The sequence below is a fragment of the Rhinolophus hipposideros genome (assembly GCF_964194185.1).
Source record: "Rhinolophus hipposideros genome assembly, chromosome: 3".
Classification (NCBI taxonomy): Eukaryota; Metazoa; Chordata; class Mammalia; order Chiroptera; family Rhinolophidae; genus Rhinolophus; species Rhinolophus hipposideros.
This window is the reverse complement of record NC_138049.1, coordinates 32,701,258-32,719,841: the sequence shown is the minus strand read 5'-3', so window position 1 is coordinate 32,719,841 and position 18,584 is coordinate 32,701,258. Positions and strand designations below refer to the sequence as shown.

The 18,584-nt window shown below is 40.8% G+C and overlaps 1 protein-coding gene across 1 annotated transcript in view; it reads right to left on the bottom strand.

The window, feature by feature from the left end:
- MTCL3 (MTCL family member 3) overlaps nt 1-16,770 on the bottom strand; it is a 38,442-nt gene extending 21,672 nt beyond the window's left edge. The window contains exons 1-4 of the mRNA XM_081032880.1: nt 15,916-16,770; nt 12,969-14,174; nt 12,277-12,501; nt 10,098-10,256 (exon numbers count right to left, since the gene is read on the bottom strand). Of these exons, the coding sequence (XP_080889006.1) occupies nt 10,098-10,256; nt 12,277-12,501; nt 12,969-14,093 (1,509 nt within the window). The 5' untranslated portion in view covers nt 14,094-14,174; nt 15,916-16,770. The remainder of the gene's footprint in view (nt 1-10,097; nt 10,257-12,276; nt 12,502-12,968; nt 14,175-15,915) is intronic.
- Nucleotides 16,771-18,584: the final 1,814 nt, after the last annotated feature.

Sequence of the window (18,584 nt, the reverse complement as noted above, 5' to 3'; positions counted from 1 at the left end):
GATACAACCACATACCAACATATTAGTAACTCACTGTGCAGTTGACTACAATAATCAATTGTGCTGTCTAATTATTTCTACTGTTATTCAAGGTTCTTGACCAATGTAATGGTAAAATAAAACACTTTTTTAAGGAAAAAAAACAATGTAGCAAATTTTATTAATCACATGCCACTATAATTAATTGTCTAGAAAAACTGGAAATAACTGAGCTAGCCAGCAGATGAATATAGAATAGTTTGAATTTTTAATTTTAAGTGCTTCTAAGTTGAATCATGCTGAATATAAATGGCCCCATTAAGTGAAAATATAAGTATAAAATGGAAAATATCAGGACAGAAACTAAATGACATCTTTAAATGTCATCTTCAAATGTCATTTATTATCTGGATAAAGTTTAACTGACTCTGAAAAGTAAAAATGGAATTTGAACAGAGATATCAAATAAGTGATTGTATTGCCATTAAAATGCAATCAAGTCTAAAATCAAGATACAACTGAATTTTCAATTTGGAAAATACTTCCCAATATACAGTGAAATCATGTTATATTTACTCAAACATAACACAAGTATTAGAAAACAAAGGAACCAAATAAATTCTAATTTAAGGAGCTAAAGATGAGCTCCTCTGACAGCAATCACATTTTTTGAAACAACTCTTCTCTTGCCCAAGAATTTATTGATAGTTTTTGTATGCATAACAGCCTCTGTGTGTGAATTAAATAGAAATATGGTTTTTAAATTCAGAGAGCACAGAATTTAGATGTGAAGTCAATAAAAGCTATAAAACAATCTGAAGTGTCTTGTGCTTGAATACAACAGCCCTCCTCTTTCTGCTAAAATGTTTAAGAATATAGAGCAGCAAATGTAGGAGAGAGGCATTTGATCAGACAAATTGGCATCATCAGTCCTGTTGATGGACGCAGGGGCAAAGAGTGCAGACAAGTTGTCTGCACATCCCCCAAAACATATGTAAATGTGAGCTGGTAGACGATGACAAAGCAGTAACTAAGGACATGCCGCTCAGAAGAGGGAACAGGACAGGTGGAAGAAGTTGGAATGGCTTTATAGTGAAGTGAGATGTAGAGGTGACCTTCAGAGAGTAGTAGACACTCATGGGAAAAAGTGTTTCAAAGCTTTGTATAAAAGACTTGGAGTCCTAGATAGATCGAAAATTTAAATCTCATCAATTTAAAAAATCTTTCTAGGAGTGAAGTCTTAATCTGTTAATCTAGAACTATGTGGTAATCACAACAATAAACATTTGATATCTACATTGTGTCTTGCAGTTTATAAAGTGCTTTTACACATATTATTTCATATTATCTTTATCAATAGACTGGATAAGGAATATATTTATTTTTCTTTAAAAGGTGCCTAAATTGAGAGTCAGCTATTAAGTGACCTATTTGAAGTAATGCAGGTATTAAGTCTGTAAGAAGAGTGAACAGGATCAGCAGACCTGAAAATATTTTTCTAACCCTGTGTTTCTAGGTATTTTTCCTCCAAAGATTCCCGTTCTGTGAGATTAAATAGATTTTTCCTATAGGCACCTCAGCAATCTTCTCTCAATGCTTGCTCCTACATGTATGCTAGAGGTGCAGAACGTGGAGATTCTCTGAGTTTTGAGGTCCCTAAAAAGGGCAGGTCATGTGTGTCAGGAAGAAGACGGAAGTGGCATGGAAGGGGCAGCATGAGCCCCCGCCGTAGTGAGGCTGTGCAGCCCTGGCCAGTGGAGACCATGGGCCTGGAGACAGAAAGATGGTTTGGACCCGGCCTGCTTACTCGTGATATTAAATCTTTCTGAGCCTCCAGTGTCCATCTCTAAAATGAAACTATTAACAACATAATTATACATAAAGTATCTGGCACAGTGACTGGCTTATAATTAGCACTCAACATTGGTGGTTATCCAGTAACTGCAGCCATAGAGTAATTTTCCATATCTCTGCAGCCAAATTAACTGCTGAACTGACTGCCCCTAACATTGAAGATTTAAAGCAAATTTAATGGAATAGTCTTTGGGTGTGACAGGATCTGTAGTTTTCTCTCATGCTCTTAACCTGCATCTCACATTTCTCAGCAAAGCTCATAGAAGTTAAACTGCAGAACTGGTGTCCTGGGCGTCAGAGTTGTCCCCATGTTCCTGAATTCCTGTCCTCATTCCCCTTCCCAAAAAGCCCACAAGACCTTGTTTCAGGGAAGACTTGTTGCTTCTGGGGAATAGGTGGGGTTTGAGAGAAGCAAGGTGGACTGGAAGTTTCTGGAAGGTAGTAAAGTCTCAGGAGACCTAATTCTGGAAGCGGGGTGAGGCTGAAGTTACTCATCTGCTTCCTGCTCATTTTTTGTACGGCACTAATAAGCACTGTGGAAAGAGCCCTGGTTCTGAATCACACTACTTGTTCTCTCTGCAGAAGAGGGCCTGAAACACCTCTGCTAATCTCCATTCATTCTCTTTTTCAAAATTATTTAGTGTTTATCAACTCTGGGTCAACAATTTCCGGTTGTTACGGACAAGATGATGAAGACACTCAGTGCTTGCTGTCAGGGAGTTTATGGTCTAATGCAGGAAAAAGATTTATGCAAATTAAATATGAAATGACGTTACAATATTAGAGAAGAATATGGTCTAATTGACTACATGCCAGGCAATGAACCGGATGTTGATTGTGCCACAGTATTCAAAACAAGTATCAGCCCTGCCCGCACAGAGCTTACTGTCCTCAGATAATGTATATCAAAGTATTCAGTGTAGTGATGTATATGTGTAATTATTGTCAAAATACAACTTGTACAAGGTTGTCGTTTCTATAAAAAAGTAACTGGAGGTCAGGAACTACTCTCATGGGGATATCCCCTTACGTACACTGTATGTATGCTCAATAAATGTTTGCTTTAAAAGTTTGTTAAATTAAAGTCAGACCAAAGTTTTTGGTTTTTAGCCTCAAGGAAAAGACTGAGACAGAGAACAGAAGCTATTTTCTGCCACTGCTAGCGGCAAGGTCCTCTTCAGGCAGCCAACAGTGGCCAGGAGAGAGGGGAGTAGTAGAGAATATTGCCCCAATACTGCCCCAAAAGCCTAAAGGCATCATGGGGACGAGTCAGGTCACAGTTCCAACTGCAGAGTACCTTAAGGAAGGAAGGACCTAGGTTGTTCAATGGGGGTGGTTCTCCATGAGGTTTTTGTCTGTCACACACACAAAGGCCAAGTAACCCTTAAGAGATTCTTATTACGCTCTTGGAAAGGTAAAGACTTCAAATGTCAAAAAGCATCAGAGAAGTCCGAGGGGGTCGAAAATAAATTAAATTTCAGTAACAATGAAATATAAATATTTGGGTGTTTAACTGATAACCAGCACTCATTAACTCATGTGCCACACCCCCAACGGTGAGAGCCTGGCAGCCATCCACGTGTAGATTTCACCCCTCAGAACTGTATGGTGCAAGAACCCACCTCAGAGACTTTCTGCACAAATTAGAATGTATAGGTACCATCATTCAACATTCTGGTGTTTTATTATCGGAAAAGATGATGAATTCTTTGGTCTCCTAAGGCTATATCCAAAGCGTGTCTCACGTTCCAAAAGCTCCACTTGTCCTCAGCCCAGCACACTGGGTCTTCAGTTCTGATTTCTTCACTAAACCAGGCCCTGAATGCTGAGCAGTAGCGACACCAGAGAGCACTGCAGGTCTTAGTCTCTGTCGTCCAAAACCCCTCAGCAGTGCCTTCAGTGAGTGCCAACTGTTTAATTCAGCACTGATATCTGTATCTTTGTATCCTCTGTGGTCTCTATATGGCCATACCACAACAGGTAATAAACGACCTTTCAATAAGTAAAAAAGGTATTTCCAGTAATAAAATAATGATAATGAAACGGAATAACCTACCTGACTGTGAATAAAACTTCTGGGGTGAACAGAGATGTATAACTGACCAAATAAAAGCTGACATTTGTATAGGGACCTTTGAGAGCATTCAGTAAGACTTCCACATTTATGAATAAAGAAACTGAGACCTATAAATTTCAAGTTACTTGCTCAAGGTCACAGGGAATGAGAAGTGAGGCCTCAAGGCCAGTTTCAGACTCCATTATATATATATATATATGTATATATATATATATATATATATATATATATATATATATATATATATACATATATATATATAAATAAATATATGTATAATATATTTTTTCCTCTAAAAAACCACACTCAAATTCACAGCTACTGACAAAATGCCTTCATTTAATTTTCTGCAAAATTTTAATGCCTAATTGATTGATTGTGTAGATGAGAACTGACAATAGTTTAGAAGGCTCATCCATCCACTGGTTGCCATGTAAATAAAGTCTGTTTATAACTGTCAACATTCTGCTGTGCTATAAGCAGCTATAAGCAGATTTTCTTCATGATTTCTCTGGAGGCCTCATGTGAAGCTCAAGAGTTGCCTCAGTATCTGGCACGGCGAGGAAACAATTTCTTTCAATATTTCTCTCCCTGCCTTGATTACTACTAAACTCGGAGCAATTAATAATAATGTACATCACTTGGATTGAGTTTGCCTTCATCTTCCCAGAATTCTTACTTGACTAAATTTTTAAACCCTCCTTTCAATGTTTATGATTTACTGCAAACCATTTCAAATCCATTTTTATGGTAGGTCGGATAGAGAAGTAAACGACTCTCCAATAACTCTGTAGGTAGCATATATATTTAAACACAGGTAAGCTGCTCATGTCTCAAGCGTGAATCACTCCATGTTCAGCCTAGAGCCCCCGAACCTCTGTTAAACTGGGAGTTCACAGTTGGAGATTTAACTCCCATGGATATAGTTTATCAGCAAATGCAACAAACATTTCAACATATGTTGGTTGGACAATTTCTATGAAGCCCAGGATGTTGCAAGCATCAAAATCAATGAATATTTCAACTGGGAACTGCAACTCAATAGGACATGCTTAACCAGGTAAAACTTATATTTTTATAGTGCCTTACTGAATATAAAGTTCAAAAGAAAGGAACTGGGATCTAATCAACTATGTAGGGTGTGTTATTCTGATACGTATTTTTATGTAAAAAAATCAGAAAATTGAAATGTATAATAAAAGTTCAATATATTTCAGAAAATAATCCACCAACAAGGATCTTCTGATCTGTGCACTACTTTGCTTTGCTGGAGGCTGGGCATCTCAGTAAAAGAAAAAAAGCCTCTTACCCAAGACTGAGTCTTGGGAATCACTTCACAGTACACACAACTGCATATGTAATCCCATGAAACAACATCCAAAAAAGTTTACAACTCCTAAATAAATGCATCTTTAAAAATACCTGGTGACCTCCTGAAAGACAAGTCTTCCTATGCTTACCTGGCACACTCTTCCTTGTTTTTAATTTAATCCTTATTATTCTTGCTTACATTATTCAAGAAACTTTTCTCCGAGAAGATATGACTAGAGTAATAGTGTTCGATGCATTTCAAAATATTTATGATCATTTCATTTTAAAGTATCAATGACTACTGTTACATTTTTTTCCAAATTATTAAGAAACTACTAGAACCGGAAGGAAATATTCAAAATGCCAAAGAAATTCCCCATTACAACTGTCTCTTAGGCTGATTCTTTGCTAATTTATCACTCAGCATTTACTTTTTGCACTTTCAATAAGTATGTACTATCAAAACCAAGTATAGTTACAATCAGTTTTTTATTTTATATAAAAAATAAATAGGTAATTATAATTATGCAAGACAAGCATTTATTTATTAATGTGTTCTGTCTGTAAAGATAGTCTGCATATACAGATATACTCTCTACAGTAGAGACCAAAACAAAAAAAATCCCCAGTGACACTACTCTTGAAATTTATAGAACTAATTATTTTTTTTGTTCTAGAATGAAAGTTCATCGTAATAGATAGGATATATTAACCAAATACAAAGAAAACAAAAATCCCCTGTGCTCTTGTAGTAGGCTGGTTAAGAGCCCTCTAGAGCAAAGACCAGGAAAAGTTAAGAGAATCATTTTCTTTTAAGACTCTTGTGTGAGGGTGAGATGAAACAACAGATTCTGAAATAAAAAAAGATCTAATGAACAGTTAGCATCATCACTTAGTTACGTTTTTCTCTTTCCACTTTCAAACATCCTCTGTTGGTTATTTATTTGCTCAAATGTCTATTATCAATGCTTCTACAAGTACCAGACCTTAAAGGTGATATGAGAAGATTCTTCCTACAGCAGCAGGACTTCATGAAGGGCAGCAGCCTTCAATTAAATGGACCAGACTCACCCCTCACAGACAATGTACTGTAGAGAGCCTTCTCCAGACCCTCACTTTATGCTATCTGTACATTAACTTGTCCTCGCATTCAAAGAGCTAGTCATAATTTCCATGAAATAACTTTCACAGAAACCTCTATCTCTCTGTGATGCGGAAAGATAGACCATCATTTTTTCCAGGTTACATGAAGGTAAAGGCCTTTTTCTATTGCAAGAAAGCATGCTGCTAGTAGCAATCAATGCTTTATAATCAGGATGAGAATGCCATTAAGATTCTAATACAGTATCCTAAGAGGTCCCTCTTGTTTGCCGTTGGCAGAATATCAGCTGTTTCAATATAAGCAATGAACTGCTGTAGACTCAACTAATTACCTCCATCCTGTCTCTACTCAACTCTTCTCACCCCCAGATGTCTACTCCATACTCTGAGGCGGACAAGATAAGCAGGTGGATGTGAACAGGTCAACAGGATTTTGTGCTGCCACCAGCCCTAAGAGTGATTGGTCAACACCTTTGAAGCCAGTTAAACCTTTAGTAAAAGGTTGCCAAACTCCAACAGATGGCCTATTGGTCCCAGTAGTGCTGTTCAACATCTATATGACTCCATATGAGAAAGTAAACTCAGGGAGTTAGAGGATTGCTTCTCTCCAGTATATTCTATTCAACATGTTTTGATTTCACTCCATAACTAGTATCTTCTCTTTATAATGGCCTCGTTCTATTTTTGCCACTAGTAGAATTCCACAAAGGGATTAACAGTCATGTGGTTAACAGTCACCAAGGAGTTGAATATGCTTTCATTTTATAACTAAGGAAGCAGATGGTTACCTGAAGCTGTTGCAATCATAAAGGGACAAGTCAGTCTTCAAATGCACAGCTCCTACCATACAAGTAAGCCAGTTATTATTGCAGCTCAGTTTTAATATTTACCTTCTTGGTGGGTAACAAAATCACTACTACAAAAATCTTATTTAAATGATACATTGTTGATTTCTAAACATATTTTTAAACTATTTTTTCTATTTCTGATACTTTTCTGAACACTATAAAGGTCAACCTCAAATGAATTATCATGGAACTTCCTACCAGAATATTTTTCATTTCCTCTTTATTACATTTAGAATTCCTCAGATCTGTAGTTTCCACTCTCTTGCTCTTCCTCTTTATTTCTATTTCTCTACCCCCATCTTCTTAAACTATAAATGCTATTTCAGAGCCCCTTTTTAATAAAAAGTTACATTAAAAGCTGATGTGCTGCATACCTGCTTCTAAATTTCTTACACGTTTACTATTGTAGTTTCTAATCAGGGATTGGAATTTAGATTTTGTAACTCCAAGGAGAATGTGAATTGCCTCTTTGACATGAACATATGTACCTACACTGCTTGGTGCTGTTAAGAGTGTTTTCTCAGTACAGAATTAGAGCCCTGAAGGCGGAAATAGTTTTAGGGAAGAGTGTGAGAAACAGAATCAAGGAAATGCATCTTTACAATGATTATCCTGAGACTATTCCTAGATTCCAGCCCTGCTTCCTGGTAGCCAGATTTTATTTCAAGATGGGAGCAGGCCCATCTGTCTAATGGACAGGTATTCTACAGGCATTTTCTCCTTTCCTGGACACAGGATGAAAATCAGAAAGCTCTTATGCCATTCTTAAGCCAAACTTTCCAGATAGCCACTTGACAAACCTGCACATGACACCAAATCACAAGGAATTTCACTTTTATCCTTGAGCAACAAATGAAGTTTGTTTTGACTTGAATGTTTTTAATTGCATAAACAAAGAATATGGGAGAAGGTAAATGAGATATGAACATGGGATGGAGACAAATGGGAGCGAAAAAACAACTTTCTCTTTGCTTGCCCATCAAAAGGTATTTAATGACTACTGTTCTAGTTGAATTGTGGCCCCACCCCCCAATTCATACTTTGAAGTCTTAATCCCAAGTATCTCAGATGATTATCTTACTTGGAGATAGGGTCTTTATAGAGGCAATCAAGCTACAGCGAGGTCATTAGGGTGGACCCTAATCTAATACAACTAGTGTTGTAAGAAGGGGAAATTTGGACACAGAGAGTAACAGGGAGAATGCCATGTGAACATGAGGACAGCCATCAACATGCCAAAAGGACAGGCTTAGGGTTGATCCTCCCCTGACAGTCCTCAAAAAGAGTCAACCCTGCCTTCACCTTGATTTGGGACTTCTCTCCTCCAGAACTGTGAGAAAATAGATGTCTATTGTTTAAGCCACCCAGTTTGCGGTACTGTTATGGCAGCCCTAACAATCTAATACAGGTAACCCTTTATTTCTTTCCTGAAAGTCAAACTTTCAATTTGTTACACACTTCAGCAGTATATTACCGTTGAAGAAACATATCTGTATTAATTTCATATTTAATCTCTTGACTTTAGAAAAGAAACCTATGCTGCTCTTTAATTGTAATGTCTTGGAGTTCATGACAAAAGTAATGATAGCCACAGATGTTAAGAATCATCAAAAACAACATTTTAAAACTGAATAAACTGGGGCAAGGAGAAGTTAGAGGCCTTTTAAGTCACCAAGTTAGTTACCTATGAAGACAGTCACATGGCTCCCAGTTTCCATGATTTTCTATGTAGCACTCCCTTAGGCATGAGGCATCATTAAAACGCTAGGCATCATTAAATGCTTAGGCATCATTAAAATGCTATGTTAAAAAAATGTATAAAGTCAGGATAGTATAAGTAGAAACTAAGACCACAAAATAATTTACCATCGCTGAAATAGTTTTCTACAAATTCCTGATACATATTCTTAATCAGACTGTTGATATTTTCACTGATACACTGTACATATATTTTCTACCATTCTGAAATAAGCATAGCAATGGAAAACTGTGATATCTCAGTTAGTCCATGGAAAGATTAAGAGTTTCATTTAAATTCTGCATATTTAAGCAGAAGAAAATGTTCAAAGTACCACGTGTGTATTTGGTAATTCTCAATAATAGTTTTTACAAGTTGCACTGTACTCAGGCAGTTTTCAAAGAGTATTTTAATTCATGTTGTTACTTATCACAAAGCTAATTATTTTTTGATAGACTTTTGTTTCTTTTCTCTTCCAATTATTGTCTTCAATATTTATTTTGTTCTCTGTGGTGATTCAGAGGAAACATGGCAGAATCTTGAAATAGCTGATGTGGAAGAGAGCTCTGACTCTTCTTCCCTGAAGGGTAGAACTAAGATGAATTGGTTTACGTTGCAATTAAATAGATTTCAACTCAAAACAAAGAAAACCTTTAAACAGAGTTATACTGTGATAGAATTGGCTACTACTGCAGATCTTTTGAAGGTTAGTCACTAGTGATGTTCTAAGCATTTGGAGGTTTTGTTATAAGGAGGATTCAAGCAATGATTAGATTCGAACTGATTCAATTGAATGGCCTTTATGGCCTTTTTCATCCTAAAAGTCTGTGGTTCAGTGAACTCAGTAGTAATTTCACAGAACTAGCTCCACCCCTCTGCTAACACAAGGCCCTTTGTGCTTGGTACAGCTATGTAATTTATTTCACTAACGTATGTTTAGATGACACAGGATGAAACAACAGTCACAGCTCATATATGTCAAGATAGAAAAAGGGCTGAGGTCAAATTTTTTTCTTTGCTACTTGTTCATTAGTATGAACTCATGTATGTGTTACTATATTGGGTAAGAACAACAAACTGTCTTATAATCATAAAAAATGGAATTATTTTAACAGTCATGTTAGTCCTTGGGATTCTTTTCTAAAGAGCTAAAAATATGTAGCACATAATGAGATAACTGAATACTAACCTCTTTCATTTTTTCCAGTTCATTCTGTAAAGCTTGCTTTGCAATCTCAACTTCTATAAGCTGTTGCCTCAATTTTTCATTTTCATCTTCTGTTGTTGTCCGTTTTTCTTCCACATTTTCTAATTCATGGTGAAGTCTCACAGATACATCTTTTGCAACCTAAATTAAAGTGTTGTAACAAAATATAATTAAAGACAACAAAATAAATGGAGTAAAGTTATATTCATATTAAATGTATTGAGTCAATACTTATGTTTTCCATATGCAGGCATCATTCTAGATGCTTTATATATAAGCCATTCAATATATAAGCTATTTAACCCTCACAATAATCTCATGAAATAGGTGCAATTACTATTCCTATTTTATAGATGTGGAAACTGAATCTCACAGATATGAAGTAATAAGCTCAATGTCACACAGCTAACAAGTGGCCAGTCTGGCTCTCACTCTGTTCCCTTAACCTCTATACTACCCCGTGGTAATAAACGTTCAATTGTGTTTTATCATATGTAGTGAATTTCACATATCTCCTCTAATCTCTGATTCTGCAACAAAACTGTGAGGTAGACACTTCTATTGTCACCATTTTAAAGACATGAAAACAAAGTTTCCACAAGTGGGGTGTGGAGAATGAATTTCGATTCTGTACTTTCAGGTGCTTAGTTTTAGGAACAATTTTAGCCCTTAAGATTGTTCTTTAAAAAATAACTGTGCATTTTTGCCTCCTGTTTTGAGATTATCTTGGAAATTTCAGGGTTTGGAAGAAAAGTGGAGCTGTCTAGTGTAGTGGGTTAGGACACAGGCTGTGTTTATAGACTGGGTGGGGAGCCAGCCTGGCTACCTCACTGGCCAAGTTCCAGGGCTGGAGAGACTAAGCAGTTAACCTCTGTAAAAGGTTCAGCTTAAGCATCTGTTAAATGATACTACTGTGTTTCCCTGAAAATAAGACCGGGTCTTATATTAATTTTTGCTCCATTAGGGCTTATTTTCAGGGAATGTCTTATTTTTTCATGTACAACAATCTACATTTATGCAACTGCAATCATGTCATCTTCTTCTGGAACATAGTCGTAACATACTAGATGTGTCCATCTGGTTGAGATCTTATCTGGGGCTTATTTCTGGGGTAGGTCTTATTTTCGGGGAAACACAGTATTAATAATCCCTACCTTAATTTTTCTTCTTGAGAACTAAGTGAGATAATAATATATGAAACAATCCTTGCCACAGTGCCTGGTGCATAGTGAATACTTAACAAAGGTTAAAAAAAGAAAAAAGAGATAATGCAACGACTTTCATACAATGGTATTTTATAGCTTTCTTTAAGACAAACAGGACAGTCACACTTGATTTTTATGTCTTGAAGTCAATACAAAACAAATTACGTTTGTTTGGTTGTCCAAGGCCATAAAGATCACATCTGGTTTACACTGTCAACGAATCTGTTTACAGCCAAACTGAACAGAACAGACCACAGGTGTCTAAAACACGCATTTTCAAAGTTCAGATTTTTCCACTGGCGGACATTCTGAAGAAACAAGTTCACGTTTAAAAAGAACGTAAATTATTTCTTTCATTTACTTCACTCTCCCCTTACTTCCAAAGGAGGTCTCAAGTGGCACGGTTTTCCTTTTGGGGAGTTATGGAAGTGGTAAGTACAGGACGGAAGGAGTCCTGAAAGATGGGGTTGGGGGGGCGCGCCTGGCAGAGAGGAATCTCAACTCATACCTTTCCAGTGCTGTCCCTTCCTATACAGGGCTTCAATTACTCTGGAGGAGTCCTCATCGCGCTGCTCTGGAGTGCAGGATTCCACCTGGCCTTTCTTGGGAAGGTAGATTCTGGGGGCCAGATCAAGGCCAGAGCCTGCGCTCTGCCACACCCTTGTTTGCTGCCAGGAAAAGAGGCGCCCTCCTCCCACCACCTCTGGAAGAAAGGTCGTTAGTTCCCCGGCGAGTCCACAGAGCTCGCACTGCTCGGGGCCTTCCACACACTAGGCTCTTCAGATCCACCTGTCTGTTCTTCCCCGTCTCCTTCCGGGACTGATATTGTGTGGTCAGAGTTGCGAAAATCTGTGCCTCTAAAGCTCTTTGCCTTTCAGCACGAAGAGCCCTCGTCCAGAGTCCCCACCCGCCGCCATGCCGCGCGCCCCGAGCTCCCTCGCCCCCGAGCCACAGACCTTGAGGTCCTGCTCCAAGCTGCGCAACAGCTCCCCGTCGATTTCCCCCGTCTGCGCGTAGCGGAGCCTTTTGCGCTCGGCTTTGCGGAGGCGGTACTGCAGGATCCGACAGTTTTTGTTGGCTCTCTCCAACTCGTGGCGCATTTCCTGCAGTTGACAGGCATCCTCCTCGAAGAAAGTGTCCCTCATCTCGTCCATCTCCGTCCTCAGCTCATCGATCTCGTTCTGAGGTGACAGGCCGCGGGTCAAAGTTAGCCTCGCCCCCGACCCCGCTGACATACACCATGCACACCCCTTCCCGACTCCCAATTCTCAGCCTTATTGCCCCCCTCTCCGGGAGACAGTGGTGCCACGGAGAAACTGTAGAAAAAAGGGCCCTCTGTCGGTCTCCTCGCGTTCTCCTAATCTTACTGTCTCCGTGAAAATGTGGGATAAACCACGATAATTAGCAAAACGAAGGAGGCCCGGATTTGGATTTACCTTAAAACCTGATGTTACTAATCTCAGGTTGTTTTAAATCCGGAAAAGGCCTGGGAACCCCCTCCTCTTATTTCCTGTTCCCCTCCCTCTTTAAGGCTCCCCAGCAGGTTCTAGCCGCTCCCCCCCCCCCGCCGGGACACGCCCTAATCCTCGGAGGCCTGCACTTCCCCGCCGCCCGTCCCCCACCCCACGTCTCCCCCTACCCTCCTCACTTTTAGAGTCTCGTTTTCCTCTCGAAGCTTCTCCATCTCCTCCTGCATTTCTTCCTGCTCCTGGAGCTGCTGCGGGTGCGGCTGCGACGAAGGGGGCGCCACAGCCTGCATGCCCCCACCGCTCGCACTGCCCTCTGCACTCTGCTGGGGGCCCTCCGCAGCCGCCGCCATTGGGGGGGCGGAAGGGACTACCAGAGGCTCGAAAATGGCAGAGGCGCCAGAGACCGGGGAGTTGCGGCTGCTGCAGCCGCTGCCGTTCTTAGTGTGCATCTGAGCCGCGGCCGCTGCCGCTGCCGCCCGCTCCTTCTTGAGGTGGAATTGGATGAGCTCAGACTGCAGACATCCTTCTTTCCAGTAGCTCCCTCCGCCACCGCTGCCGCCCCCCACAGCGCCGCTTCCGGAGTTTCTGCTGCCAGGGCCCGGGGTTTTGCCCGCACAAGAGGCGGATGGCGAAGTGGAGGCCCCCTCCCCACCGCTGCCGCCCCTGTGCTGTGAGCGCACGCCTTTCCCTCGCCAGCCCTTGGGCGGCGGCGGCGGCGGCGGCGGCTGCGGAGCACCCCCCTCCCTTTCCCCGGAGCCGCCGCCGGCTCCTCCTCCTTCTCCACCCCCTCCTCCTCCTTCCCCGAGCGGAGGGGGTTCCCCCAGTTTAGAAGACACGGCCTCTAGCTCCTGGGACAGCTCCTCCGGCGGGCCAGGCCTCCTGCCGCCCACCGGGGCCAGGGTCACCGCGGGGGCTGCTTCAGCACCAGCCGCGGGCTGGACAGTTCCCGGCACGGCCCCTTTGGGAGGCAGGGGCACCGCCTTCTCCGCCCCGCCTCCGCTTCCTCTGGCGCTGGCAGGCGGCGCCGCGCGGCCCCCGGTCTTGCTGCCCTGCTGCTGCTGCTGCTGCTGCTGCTGCTGCAATTGCTGCTGCCGCAAAGAACTGAGTTTAGTGCCTGCCCCCACCGGGGATCGGGTGGCCGCGGTTGCCTGTCGGACCGAATTGTCCCTCAGTCTAGCGGGTGATTGAGCACGCGCCTGCTTTCTGCTGCTGCCCTCCGGGTGCAGGCGAGCCTCTGTGGCAGCAGCGGCGGCAGAAGCTGCGGCGGTAGCAGGGGCAGCGCCCCCCGTCGGTAGCTGACTCATGGCTGTCTAGGAAGAATGCACCGGATGCGATTTAGAAGGGTCCAACATCTCTCCTCGCCGCCACCAAATTTCCTTTCTAATCTGGGACAGAAACAAAAGGAAAGCACACAGCATGTCTGGATTGTTACAGAGCAAGTGGTGATTTTCCTGTGTAAGGAAAACCCTAGAAAGTGATGACATTTGGAAGGAGATTAATAGAAGCTTTGACTTTAAAGAGTATGATGCAGAAATGTCAATTCTCGTTGTGCCCAGGGAGGCGCTATTTCCATCTCATTTCACCTCAGTAAAATACGACGATATGGAAGCAGGTGAGCCTAATATTCCCAAGGTAACAGATTTTGGCAAGAGTGAGACATGGAGTCAGAAAAGAATTGATGGGAAAGGGGATTTAAAAAAAAGAGGAGAAGGTCAAGAAGACGCTTCAGAGAAAAAGGAGATGTCCACGTGCTAGAATTGTCAATATCTTGACTTTCCAACTTTGGTTTTCCTCACCTCAAATCTGCATTTTAAAGCCTAGTTTAGTAGAGAAAGTTTTATTTACTTAATATTCCCAAATGTCAATTACAGTAAAAGGGTTACGACGGAGGTTCCTGAAGAAAAATTGCTATGAACACAATGCACTTTTCTCAAACAGCTCTAACCGTTAATGTTGTTCTTGGTTAGATAAATGCATCCATTTTCCTTTAGACTCTAAGAGAAAACATAAATAATGAATGACTTTAAATCAACTTCGATTTCACAAAAATAATGGCATTAGGAATCATCTATATAGTTAAGTCTAAAGGGATTTTTTTTTAGCTATGGGGAATAATTTTTAAAATACTTTCAAAAAAGTTTTTTTGGAGCTCTGCACAATTTTTAAAATTACAGGTGATGACTTTTTCTATACTTATCCAAATTTCATAGTTCTTGTGAATCATTTTAGTTTTAAGTGTAATTGCTAGATAGAAAATATTTTTATTCTTAAGCATATTTTTAGATGGTATATCATAGGCGAAGTTGTATTTTTAAAGTACCCAGTCCTTTCTATACTGCTAAATTCTGAGACAGAATGAACCTGCGCCCAAGAAGGCTAGTGCGTCCTGACTTTGCACCCAGAAGGCTGGTACATCCCCACTCATGGTGAAAGAGCAACTTCTATTGTGTACTTTTTTAAAAGATAAATTCATCACTGGCATTTAAAATCTGGAAAATAGCAAGCCATTTTCCTCTGGGGTTTTCTCCCTAGTGATCAGCTAGCTAGTCAGCTAGTCAATTAGGTGCCTTTTCCTTAGAACTATAATTTCTCTCTACAGCACTGAGAAGGGCATGACTAGACAGAAAGTTCTGCTTTAGAGAAAAAAAAAAAATCCTTCCTATTAGGAAAGGAGATACATGCCAGTTACCTTACTATTCCTGTTATTGTCTATTTTAAGTATAACAGTCAACATGCAGTAATTCCTCATTTTATAAAGAAATATTACTGGACAGCTCCTTCACCTCCCTTTCTCTTCCTGGGATCTCCTTCCAACTCATTTTGGAAAATAATAGTGAATGAAGAAGACATTGGGGGTGGGGGGTGGGAAGGGAGGAGTTGTCCATCAGCTTATTTTCTAGGTGTTTTTCCTGAGCCACATACTCTCCTGGAATGTGTGGCCTACTTCATCCGCGTGGACCACCCAAACAAGTTATATTGCCAATGCAACATTATTTTGGTTTTGAAATAGGTAGAACCACCCCGGAGCGGAGAGCCACCAGAGAACATTTTAACTCAGCCCTTAGACACCTCTAACCTAGGAGAAAGCTCAGGTTCCCCAAACTCGGCTTTCACAATCAAAGGTACCTGGTCGCTGTCACGTATTTCTCCCAGGGACACGATGTTGTGTCTCTTCAAGGCTTCCCTCGTGGAAATCGCCAGCTAAGCAACCCCAGAACGGCCCAAACAAAGACTTTTAGTCTCACATTTAATCTGCCCATTGATCCACTCCATCTCTCATCCTCATCCCTCTAGAAGTCCAGAGCTGCTCTCACTTCTCAGCAGAGGCGATGTTTCGAAGTTGATGTAAATCAACAGCGCTTTGCTTCCGATCTTCCCGAGACCTCAGGGTTTATTGTGTCGTTCAGAGACGAGGAAAGTTTAACTTCATTAGTAGACTATGCGATCTTCGGGCTGAGCAAGACTTTGGGCTCCCTCACCCAAGTTCCACAACCCCTGGATTTCTCCAAACAAAGGCGTTCACGTGCGGACGCAGAGGCCCCAGAGCGGCGGTCGGCGGCTCAGCTGGAGCTGCGGCTCGGAGCAGGCGAACACCGGAGGTACCACGCCGTGCCAGACGCTCCCCAGGAAGTGCACTGATATTCATGAGCTGACCTCACTGGACTGGGCAGGGGAGGGGGCGGGATTGCAAGGGAGGACAGAGGGGAACTAACCAAAGAGAGGCTACTTTCCAGAAGAAAGAGAATAAGGCGGAGACACGGGTGGGGGTGGGGGTGGCAAGAAGACAAAAAGGCCAAAGCCACGCCCGAGATGGAAGACTGGTAGCCACGTTCAAAGTCCTTGCTGCACTCCCATATTCTGTACTTGGCAGAAGATTCCAAAACCACTCTACATCGGATGCACTGGGTTTTTGAAAAGCTTTGTCCTAAGCTCGATCAATCTCCATCAATTATTTACTTGAGCTCTTTTTTCCAGGGAGACGAATGCGAACAGCCTTCCGGGATTGACTGACGTCTCCAGTTACAGCTGCAAGGCGCTGGCGGGCGGCTGCTGGGAGTTCTCTTTGTTCACTCACTTTAATTCTCAATCGAGCTCTCCACGCGGTGCACCATCCCCACCCCCAGTCCGGGTGGAGTCATCAGACGTCGTTTCCAGGAGCAGATAATGGTTGCCAGACCCGTAGTCCCACAGACAAAGGGTTCTTGTGATGCCTCGACTAATTTAGTGCAAACCGAATAAATATTGGTTTACAGAGATCATTTACAGACGAGTTTGCCTTCGGTACATTTTCTTCTCTATTGAGTTCTAGTTTCCACTGTGAATACGAGGAACAATTGCTGGGATCCATAATCTTTATAGCAGTGTATGTGGGTAACATGAATCATCTAGAGTGTATTTATACTGTATGAGCTTAAGGGGAATTGGAGAGGAGGGGAATTCAGAATACTATATGCCTTTAAGATGTACACTAATCCATACTGTTCCGCCGTAATAATAGTTTTAAAGTCATACTGCAAAATTCTCTTTTACCTCCCGGTTTAATTTTTTTGGGGGGTGGGAAGGAGGACAAGCATGAAGGTCTCCCTCTCATCTGTAAGAATTCCTTAGTGAACGGGAAGATGAGAATAAAACGAAACATCGTTTTAGAAGGGGTATTTTTTTAATTAAATGCCTCACGTTAATATTGTGGTTTTGTGTGTAAAAAGGAGGTCAGTGTTTTGAAATAATAGTTGTTTATGCTAACATGAATTGTAGTGTAAGATTTTATTTTCCAAGTGTAAAACCTTGCATTAAAAAGGAAATTAAAACAATTTAGAAGTAGCTTGGGTGCAAGCAATATTGTTACAGAAAAATTTAAAAAGATATCCAAGCCCTGGTGAATAGTATCTCCAGCGAGATATAAGACCACTATGGTATCACGACAAAAATCATCCATATACTCAACTGCTTCAAAAGAGGTAACTTCCCAGTTGATGCTTGCAACTGTCCAAGGTGCTGGTTAGGCAAAGATTAAATTAAGAAATAGTCCCTGTCCTGGGAGGTTCAAACCTATTGGTGAGAATTAAGATAATGTCCATATAATCCTTTGGATACTTTTGGAAAGTAGAATTGTGATATTTGTGAGATCTATAATTAATAGCTCAGACCTTGGCCAGCATAGGAAAAATAAAGGGAAGAAAAGGGAAGTAAAATATAATCACAATTTGTTTACAAATTATGTTAGACAATTTGTCATTATGCACCCAAATCTGAATTTGGATTTTCTTAAGAAATACCAAGATCCACAGGTGTCATTCAACCAAAATGAATAAACTGAATAAAAACATTTTTTCAGATTAATTTTCAAAAATAAAATATTATAAACATAGCCTAAGAACAAAAAATATACCTGGTCTTGCCCCTCTAAGAACTTGTACACTGTTCAGGCATCTATGTTTCATTTATTTTTACTAAGGTAGTATTATTTATTTCAATGCAATTAGTAACTTTAAAATTCATAAAATCAAGAATTGATTACCATGCAGTTAATGTGCTTAAATGTGTCAATTTATAGTTTAGTATTTTGCAATTTCAAGGTTGAAAACTTAAAAAAAATAGTATAAGTTATATTTAAGATTCTTTTTAACTCATATATGCTACAAGGAGAACTTTGGAACTGGAAATGTATCTTGTTTATTCCTTCATTTGCTAGTTAAAATTATCTATCTCCTTCCATCACCATATATTTGATCCCGTTTACCCTCATCTACCACCCACTCCCTTCTTACCCTTTGATAACCACTAAACTACTGTCT